Source organism: Papaver somniferum, unplaced genomic scaffold (assembly GCF_003573695.1).
Source record: "Papaver somniferum cultivar HN1 unplaced genomic scaffold, ASM357369v1 unplaced-scaffold_32, whole genome shotgun sequence".
NCBI classification, from domain to species: domain Eukaryota; kingdom Viridiplantae; phylum Streptophyta; class Magnoliopsida; order Ranunculales; family Papaveraceae; genus Papaver; species Papaver somniferum.
Window position 1 is genome coordinate 4,232,695 of NW_020643262.1, and position 10,953 is coordinate 4,243,647.

General features: G+C 36.6%; 1 protein-coding gene across 1 annotated transcript; it reads left to right on the plus strand.

The window, feature by feature from the left end:
- On the plus strand, positions 1–3,305 carry LOC113341900 (serine/threonine-protein kinase D6PKL1-like). Its single transcript, XM_026586607.1, has 3 exons — positions 1–466; positions 681–1,690; positions 2,237–3,305. The coding sequence occupies exons 2-3, from the start codon at positions 699–701 to the stop codon at positions 3,075–3,077; spliced, it is 1,833 nt and encodes a 610-aa protein (XP_026442392.1). The 5' UTR covers positions 1–466; positions 681–698; the 3' UTR covers positions 3,078–3,305.
- Positions 3,306–10,953: the final 7,648 nt, after the last annotated feature.

Genomic DNA, 10,953 nt, shown 5'->3' on the forward strand with positions numbered 1-10,953 from the left:
ATTATTTATTTTTTCTTGCACAGTTTTTTAATAATAGGAAAAAAGAATAAATGGAAAAAAGAATATCTTGTCTTAAAAGAAGAATTTAACAAATCCAAAAACATCAAGAACCAAGATAATAATCTTCTTCTCCTCTCATTCCGACTATTGGCCCTTTTATCTTTCTCCTTTTCTCTGTTTATCGGGAATGTCCCGGAGATAAAGGAATAGGAACTTGTGTTATACTACTAGTCGATTTGCTTATTGTGTGTGTTGTGATAACAAAAAAAAAAAAAAAATCTCCTATTTTTGTTCCCTAGAAATCTCACCCCCTTTCTCTAAATATTGAATCCATGCATGAATTTGATTGTCAATCTCTCCTTTATGAGGTTTGAAAGGGCACATTGATTATGGGTCTTTTAGCTCATTTTAGAAGCTACCATCAAAGATTGCCCACTTTCAATCCAGACATACATTCTCTCATCCGGTATTATTTACCCCCCACTTGTTTATGCTTATGTTTTTGTTAAGAAAAAAAAAATTAACATGCCCAGATTCAGTGGATATGGGTGGACTAGAAATTATTCTTCATTTCTTACTCTTTTGCATGCCAGTTTTCAGTCAAGTTCTTGATTTGAGTTGATGTATACTATGCCCCATTTTGTCAAAATGTGCTGATTTTGAATTTGTTTGATTTTTAGTTGGGTAATCTCTGATTAATGGCCACAACTTTGGGATTGTCACCATTGACATCTTCAAGTGCTCGATTGGGTCAGAGTGTTATTCATCCTGCTTCAAATTTCTCTAGAGAATTGCTTCGAAACGGTGTTGATAGTAGTAGTACTGGTTCCTGGTCCATGTCTCTTGAGAAACAATCCTCTAATGGTGGACATGGAATGGATCCTGTGAAAGTCAATCAGAAAGGGTCTAGCACTATCAAACATGAAAGTTTGGAAAATCAAGATATACTGACCGCGGAGGAAGCTGTAGTTGAGAGCTCAATCGATCTGTCTTCTAGTACTCGTGGCATTGTAGATGGACAATTAACAGAAGAGGCTTCAGAAGATCTTGTTTCCGGTTCCTCATCTATTACTAAATTACCCGAAACGGATGCTGAAAACCCGATTGACGATTCTGATCCGAAAAATGGTATGAATAGCGTTGACATTACAGGAGATGCTGAAAAGTCCAGTGGAAGTGCCAAAGTAAGCAATTCTTGTGATTTTGTGGATAGTGGGAAGAATAGTATTTGCAGAGGTAGTACTAGCAGTGATGTTAGTGAAGATAGCAGTTCTAGTAGCGTTAACAGTTCGATAAACAAACCTCACCGAGCAAATGATGCAAGATCCGAAGCAATTCAAGCAATTCGTTCTCAAGATGGGATGTTAGGATTGAATCATTTCAGGATTTTAAGGAGGTTGGGATGTGGAGATATAGGTAGTGTTTACCTATCTGAGTTAACTGGGACTAAAACTCATTTCGCTATGAAAGTCATGGATAAAGCTGCTCTAGCAAGTCGGAAGAAACTCGTGAGAGCTCAGACAGAAAGAGAGATATTGCAGACTTTGGATCATCCCTTTCTGCCCACTTTGTATACGCACTTTGAGACTGAAAAGTTCTCATGTTTGGTGATGGAGTTCTGCCCTGGGGGTGATCTACATGCACTGCGGCAAAGACAACCAGGGAAGCGTTTTTCTGAAAATGCAGCTAGGTATTGCCCCTTACCATTGTTTTCTATTTCTGTACTAAATTATGAAGATACATATGAATGATGTTAGCTCACCTGGTTTACTCATGTTGAATAACTATTTGTATATTGCTTGAACTATTTGGCTCCTTGTCTAACATTTTGAGGACTTGCTGAATTTGGGAACTGACATGCAATGTCTAGATTTTCTTTTGATCAAACTCCTTGACTTAGTGTGCGTAAATGCGTTCGTATTGCTCTAAATGTGAATCCATTTACTCTTTATTTAGCTCGGCATGTAACTTATTTCAATTCTGCGTGGTTCTACTACGATCGGCACCGAAGCACATACCAGTGATATTGAGTATTGAATCTGGCTGGAATATTTAGTAACATGAAAATCGATGGATTAGAACACCGTATTAGCATCTGTCGCGAGTAATGGTTCTACAATCTGTTGAGATTTTGTTCTTCGTAAAATGGAGTATTCAGGTGCTCAGTCGAAGCACATATTAGCTTAGTGAGTCACAACCACTATTTGCTGCATTAACCTTTAAAATGTTATTGCAGGTTTTATGTTGCCGAGGTTCTCCTTGCTTTGGAGTACCTGCACATGCTCGGGATCATATACAGAGACCTTAAACCAGAGAATGTTTTAGTAAGGGAAGATGGGCATGTCATGCTCTCAGATTTTGACCTCTCTCTAACATGTGGCGTGTGTCCAACTCTGGTGAAGTCATCAAAATCTTCTTACTATTCTCAGCCTGATGGTATTGATGCCTCTTGTATAACTCAAGCCAATTGCATTCAACCATCATGTTTTATGCCTCGCTTTTTACAAAGAAAATCTAAGAAAGAAAAGAAAACTAAACCAAAGACTGAAGTCTTTCATCATATAACTGCACGTCCTGAGCTCATTGCAGAACCTACAGATGCTCGGTCAATGTCTTTCGTGGGTACTCATGAATACCTAGCACCGGAAATCATAAAAGGTGAGGGTCACGGCAGTGCTGTTGATTGGTGGATGTTTGGAATCTTCCTTTATGAGCTTTTGTACGGGAAAACCCCGTTTAAAGGGTCAGGAAACCGTGCAACACTGTTAAATGTGGTGGGGCAACCCCTCAGATTCCCAGAGACACCAACTGTGAGCTTTGCAGTGAAAGATTTGATCAAAGGTTTGCTTGTGAAGGATCCTCAACAGCGCCTTGCACATAGACGTGGAGCAACTGAAATCAGACAACACCCATTCTTTCAAACGGTGAATTGGGCATTAATCAGGGGGACCAATCCACCTGAGGTGCCAAAACCCTTCATCACGGAGATACCAAAAGCAGCAAAACAAGATCAGAATGTGCCCGTGGTTGATGTAAAGCCCACCCCAGGTAATTACTTAGAGATTGATTTCTTTTAGTTTCTTGTAATTTTGCGCATTTCTCATACTCTCATACTTGTTTCATGGCCTTGTGTTGTATTGTACTAGAAAGATTGCTTTTATTTTTCCACGGCAACAACGTATCACATATTGTAGTATCTTCAACACAGGCAACATATGTAACTACGCTGTACTTCCTTACTACAGATGTGGTAGAGACACCATTAAAAATTTCATCAAAATAAAGAATGAAATTGTTGATCCTTCTGACTTCTTCTTTCAAACTTTTGATCCCTTCATGATACGACTATTACTTGCTAGAAGTAGGTTTCTCAATGAAAGCCACAATGTCTGATACTTGTTGTATGCTCCATATAATGATAAATTATTTAATGGACGTTAACATAGATACCTACCTGTTAACACTGGTTACCCTTCCATATTAGTCATGTATAGTAGGGAACTCTAGTGGAACTTTTTTTTGTTTTTTTGTTAGTATCGGTAGTCATCTATTGCTATTGGTGACACTAAATCAAGTTATAAGTTAACTGCAGGAGCTAAATTTTGCCATTTGTATAAGAATATTATCATAGCTATGTGTTATGAGTTTACTGCAGGAGACTTGGTCATTTGCTTTTATATAATTGATTAAATTTTTTGCTTTAAAATAATTCGTAGCTATGCTGTTGGTTACACTACACGTCTTCACCATGAACTCCCATATTAGCACATAGGAATAAAGACAGTAGTCTCTTTGGAAAATACTCTTTGTTGCTTACAATGCTAGTTTACAATTTCCGAGTAGATGATCAACTGTGAAGATGGTCTCTATGTATTATCTCACCAATTGTCAGAACCATTTCAGTTTAAAGTTATAGAAACAAATTATCATCTGTAGTTGAAAGCAAGGTAGTTAATATCGCGTATCGGTCTCGTATCGACCGGGTCGATACACCTATACAAAAGATAATATCGGTTTTTATCGGTGATACATCATTAGAACTAGAATTTCAAATATTTATAAAACCATAGTAAAAAATAATAAGAATCATGCATATATCTCAAATTTCCAAAATACAATGTAGTTTATTATCCAGCATTGTGATTGCTGTCCTATTATACCGGTAAATCTTTCTTATTATCCTTCACTTATATCTTTTACATTTTCTTGTCTTGCAATCGAACTATGGTTTCCATCTTATATCCTACCATATATTCCTTGATTTTATATCATATAAATATATTAGGATTTTTTATCCTTCACTTATATCTTTTACATTTTCTTGTCTTGTAATCGAACTATGGTTTCCATCTTATATCCTACCATATATTCCTTGATTTTATATCATATAAATATATTAGGATTTTTTACCTTCTCCAACTGACGTTGTACTTGTTTGTAAAGACTAGTGCATATTAATGGAAAATTTATTCACTAGAACCGATATTATTGGTGTATAAGTAAAACTGATATATCGGCATGTACCGGCCAGTACAACCGATAATATCGTTCCATCTTTGTATCGCCGATACTTTCAATATCGTATAGGTAATTTCCGATATCCTATAAAAACTTGTAATATCAGCCTGTATGACCGATATCGACTACCTTGGTTGAAAGACAAATATGCTGCATATGGACACCAGATTAAGCCCTTTCACATTTGAAGAAAAGAAAAACTGTCCATAGTTCCTGCGACCAACCAAGAATCACTGAATTAACTCATCGAACTATTTGAATTTTAGCCAAGACCGATTCATAATTTCAACCAGAGTTGGGAAAAATTTACACTACAAATGCTTTTATTAACCATAACTCATTCTACTCTGGTTAACGGAGATCGACTATCATTCTGAAGTTTGATATTTTTCTGTTATTATTCACTGCCTACTAACTGGATTAGTGATGCTTTGAAAAATCTGGCGAGATTGGGGTATACCCAGATTTAAATGAACATAGTGCCCTTAATAATGGGAGACCAAATATGGGTGAGTTTACTTTAATACCCTTGAAGTAATTAACTTTGTTACTTAATCAGATAATCCTAAAATTAAAAACCTAAAAAACTGTTAATCTTCTCTTCTTCTTCTTCTTCTTCTTCTTCTTCTTCTTCTTCTACATCTTCCATCAACCTCTCTGCAAATCGTCCAATTTGATTTTCCTGAAAAATGGTTGATTCCAAACGATCAAGTAGCAATACAGATTCAACAGGACATATCAAAAGATCCAAATCAGAGAAAAAAAGTAAGGGAAAAGTTGGAACTAGTGAAATCAATAAACCCGAAAATCCAATCCCTGAGAATGTTGAAAAGAACCCACTACCGGCGAAAAGAAGACGATAAGTGATGTCTAAACTCAAACCCATTATTCTGATGTGTTGTATGATTGTTATATTAAGTTAGATTATCAAAAATTATGATTTATGTATTTTAGTCGGCCAGATCGATAATTTAAAACAACGCCGACTGTTGATATTTTGTAAGAGCTGGCATGGTCTCAAGATGAATATCCTGTCGACTTTTTATTCTGGTAATGGCGACTGTTAAACATTAACCAGGGCCGGCAAGGTAATCAATAACCAAACGTGCCGACCTTTTATATTTAGTCACCATCTGCTTTATAGTCGGCATCTTATATGATTAGTACCCTGCCGACTTTATGTCACAGAAACTTATTTTATGAGCTCAATTTTGTATATAGTCGACATCTTATATGAATAGGACCTTACCGACTGTGTATTAGCCGACACTGTAGATGAATACAACCATGCCGACCATGTGTTAGTCGGTATTGTTTAGATTATCGACCTTGCCGACTAGTGACCAGAACCATGTTTCAATGTGTAAAATTTTCATATCTTTTGTTTGTGTATTGTTTAGGTTCCCCGAGGAAAACATAGAAGATATCTCTTGTCCTAACAATGCAGCAGAGCTGTTAGAATGGATTGACAAGCTTCATCCTACTTTAGAAAATCCTGCTGATGAAACTGAAGAGAATTGCCCTTTAAGAAAGTTCCTTTTGATGGGTAAGAAAGATCCTGAAGAATTTCTAAGGTTTATGAACAGTTCTAGCAATCCCCTGAACTATGAAGAGTGCACATCATCAGAGAAGGAAGAAGAGGAGCTTGATCCAAGAACTTTTTTCAAGGCATCTGACTTTTCTGGAGTTAACTCCTATTACAATGAGGCTGGTGACTACATAGGTCCAGTGAAGGAAAAAGCAAAAGCTGATGCTGGTGAAAAAGCTAGTGATGGTGAAAAAGCTAGCGATATGGAGGAAGATAACACCAATGAGAAGGATCCATGAAACTCTTAAACTTATTTTGTTTGCGTTATTACGTTTCCAATATTATGTTTTGAACTCTTAGATTATGGTTTTAGACTTGTCAGTAACTCTTAAACTTATGTTAATTTTCAGTTTCACTTGCTTTAGAAACTTATTCTTTTTTCTGCAGGTTTAAACAATATTAGAGTTGCAGTAAGTCGGCATGGTTTGAATGATCGACCTTGCCAACCATCCCAGGCTTTCTGCCACAATGCTGTCAGGGATTGGTAATCGTCAGGGTTTGAAATGCTTGACCTTACCGACCATCCCAGGCTTTGCTGTCAAGGATAGGTAATCGACATGGTTTGAAATGATAGACCTTGCCGACTTATTATAGCATGTAATGTTAGTAGTATAAAAATATTACTTTTAGGTACAAAGTACAACCCATTGAATGCTCAACGGCTAGAATTTTCAAAATCAAGACATTAAATGTGTTGTTATTATAAAAGCACTTTCAACTTCATCTTCAACTTTGCATAAATAATGGAAGTTTCAAGTGCAACACAACCAAATATTTATAGTCTTTGTACACTAAGTGGTCGTTTTGCAAATGATTTTCCCTTTGAAGGAAGCAAATGCACCATTGATGGTTGTAAGGGGTTCTTATTTCTCATGAAAGCTGCAATAGGAGATGTATATCAGCCGTATGCTTCAAAATGCACATGTTATGGGTTTTTCTATTGGATAGATGAGCGCCTAGCTCCGTATGAAGATGAAGTTGCTAAAATCAACCTTCTACCATGCACAGATCCATGTTGCGACGGTAATATGAAGCTAATTACCTCTCCTAAAAAATTGTGTACCGGAAAAAGATACTATCTATGTCCCAAATGTGTTAGGGTTAAGTTTTTAAGGTTTGTATGCTCTAATTAAGGTTTGTATGCTCTAATTAAGTTTATAAGGTTTGTATGCTCTGATTAAGTTTTTAAGATTTTAAAGTTTATCATTGTATTCGAATTTAGTCGGTATTATACAAAATTCAAAGCGTGCCGACGGCTGAACAATCGACATTTAACAGATTATTAAGTTTGCCGACGGACGTACAGTCGGCAGCGTATTTATATAATACAATGCCGACTATAATGCGAAGAACATCCAGGAACATATCTTTTTTTGTCCCTTTTAGTTGGCAGTGTAGGAGGACAACATCCCTGCCGACTGTCCCAGGCCTTTTTTTGTGCTGTCATGCATATGCAGTCGGCAACCTGAAAAATTATAATCTGCGGACCTTGGTTCGGTCGGCAAGGTCCTGTGATAAATACAATGCCGACTAAAGGAGTAAACACCAAAAAAACCACATCCATTTCATTAATTTGTAGTACTCCAAAGTACATTACACAAAACACGAATGCGATTACAAAAAGATTCCTTATTTCCTAATCATAATGACCCATCACTCAAATCTATTAGAGGGAGTTCACTCAAATATATTGAACCTCCTTTAGTCAAATCTGGGACATTCCTTATACTCATCTAAAGCATTCCAAAGGTGCATGTGGTCCTCATAAAGTTTCACCCATTTCTTGCTCTTGTTGTTTATGAACTTTTCCACAAACTAAACCTACAAAGAGGAGGTAATGGACATTCCTTGTTGAGTTGTAGACCAATAAAATGATTTTTATCTACCAAAGCCATAACAATTTGCTCTAGACAAACTGCATGTTTCGGTGCAAATGCTACACATAGTCCGTTACTAAAAAAAATGTACTACGCATGATCACGTATCTGCCAATAGATGGCCACACTCCGGCATTCTCATCCAATGCTCCCATTTGATCGGTGCATTTCCCTCCGGGCCTTTAGCACTAGTAAGCAATTCTTTAAAAGTCGCTTCTTTATCCTCCATCGAACGTTCTAGCATCATTGAGATATAAAACTCATTGTCTTTTTCTAGTCGTTTAGCCATATTCTTTCTTATGTATTGACACTGGCTGAAATTCTCCTCAACCGCTCCACCCAGGTGTCCCAATTTTTGGGAGGCAACACGAAACCCACAATTTCCATCCTTTGGGACGTCGTCGGTACCAATAACGAACTCTCGAATAATTTGAGAGAGTTGTATGCGATACTCTTCCAATACCGGTTTTACTACCTTCCTCGGACGACCTCTTTTCTTCACAACATCTCCTTGACTTGCTTGACTCTCAAGAGGTGGAGTGTCATTTGGATTCAAGTTTGAAATTGTTGGTGTAGTTGTTTCTTTCCTCGGACGACCCCTTTTCTTTACAACAACTTCCACAATTTCTTGACTCTCAAGAGGTTAAATGCTATTTGGATTCAAGGTTGAAACCGTTGGTGTAGTTGTTTCTTTCCTCGGACGACCTCTTTTCTTTTTAGACGGCTCCTCTTTGTATTCCGCCTAGGTATAATCATGTCCGGATGGATCGCATTTGTACTCAAATACTCTTTAATTTGTTCCCTGTCTTCTGCCCTTGTCTTTGTGGTAGGTGGTCTACCCGTTGGATCTTGTTTCCACGGTTCTTGAAGTTCTTCCATAAAAGGGTAAACAACCGGCATCAACTTGTGCTTCATAGTTTGTTTTTCCAACCTATTCAACGTGGGGTACTTGTAGAGGATTATTCTCCCAAGTTCCATGTCGCCAACCTCTTCACCGGGATCTTCTCTTGGAGCCGGTTTGAAAGATAGTTTCTTTCAATAAAGATCAATATCTTCAATCGGAATCAGAGTTTTATACCTACCAAGCATATGACGACATGAAAGTCTGATAGCTTTCATTATCCTTCACTTACAAGGAGTGCTCGGGTTGTCATACTTTTGATACAACTTGAGATGTTTCATCATAAAACGTATTGTTCAATGCGAGACGTTGCAATGTATACCAACAAGCAACCAATTATCCTCCTTAAACTCCTTCAACTTCTGGTACCTACTTTCTTCGAATTGCTTTCTTATCTTGTTGATATTATTATTAGTGTACTCAGGATAGCATGTTGCACCGTCACAATCCCATTTTGACTCGTGAAAAGTAGACATTTTAGTCTCCCATGAGATTGATCTACCATACTTGTGGACTCAAGTTTGAAATGTTTATTGTCATAAGTAAAAGCATACGGAAACCTCTCTTTGTGCGGCGTCAACCACAAGGTAGTCAATATCGGCCGTACAGGCCGATATTAGAGGTTTTTATAGGGTATCGGAAAATACTTATACGATATTGAAAATATCGGCGATACAAAGATTGAACGATATTATCGGTTGTACAGACCGGTATAGGCCGATATATCAGTTTTACTTATACACCGATAATATCGGTTTAAGAGAATAAATTTTCCATTAATATGCATTTAATCTTTACAAACAAGTACAACGTCAATTGGAGAAGGTAAAAAGTCCTAATATATTTATATGATATAAAATCAAGGAATATATGGTAGGATATAAGATGGAAACCATATTTCGATTGCAAGACAAGAAAATATAAAAGATAAAAGTGAAGGATAATAAGAAAGATTTACGGGTATAATAGGACAACAATCACAATGCTAGATAATAAATTACGGGTCCAGATCGTCTGTGCCACTGCTTGGGTGTGCCCTATGTGCCACACCAATAGAAACACGGTATTTTCTCTTGGATTTGTAATATCTTCTTTAACTAATTAATTATCTTTCCTAATCGATTAGTGTTGTATAAATAGAAAATCTATTTAGTTAGTCATGGTTAATGAGAGGAATGATGTGGCGTGTTTCTATTGGTATGGCACATAGGGCACACACAAGCAGTGGCACAGACGATCTCGACCCATAAATTACCTTGTATTTTGGAAATTTGAGATATATGCATGATTTTATTATTTTTTACTATAGTTTTATAAATATGTAAAATTCTATTTCTAATGATGTATCACCGACAAAAACCGATATTATCTTTTGTATAGGTGTATCGGACCCGATCAATACGAGACCGATACGCGATATTAACTACCTTGCTTTCAACTACAGATGATAATTTGTTTCTATAACTATAAACTGAAATGATTCTAACAATTGGTGAGATAATATATAGAGACCATCTTCACAGTTGATCATCTACTCGGAAATTGTAAACTAGCATTGTAGGCAACAAAGAGTATTTTCCAAAGAGACTACTGTCTTTATTCCTATGTGCTAATATGGGAGTTCATGGTGAAGACGTGTAGTGTAACCAACAGCATAGCTACGAATTATTTTAAAGCAAAAAATTTAATCAATTATATAAAAGCAAATGACCAAGTCTCTTGCAGTAAACTCATAACACATAGCTATGATAATATTCTTATACAAATGGCAAAATTTAGCTCATGCAGTTAACTTATAACTTGATTTAGTGTCACCAATAGCAATAGATGACTACCGATACTAACAAAAAAACAAAAAAAAGTTCCACTAGAGTTCCCTACTATACATGACTAATATGGAAGGGTAACCGGTGTTAACAGGTAGGTATTTATGTTAACGTCCATTAAATAATTTATCATTATATGGAGCATACAACAAGTATCAGACATTGTGGCTTTCATTGAGAAACCTACTTCTAGCAAGTAATAGTCGTATCATGAAGGGATCAAAAGTTTGAAAGAAGAAGTCA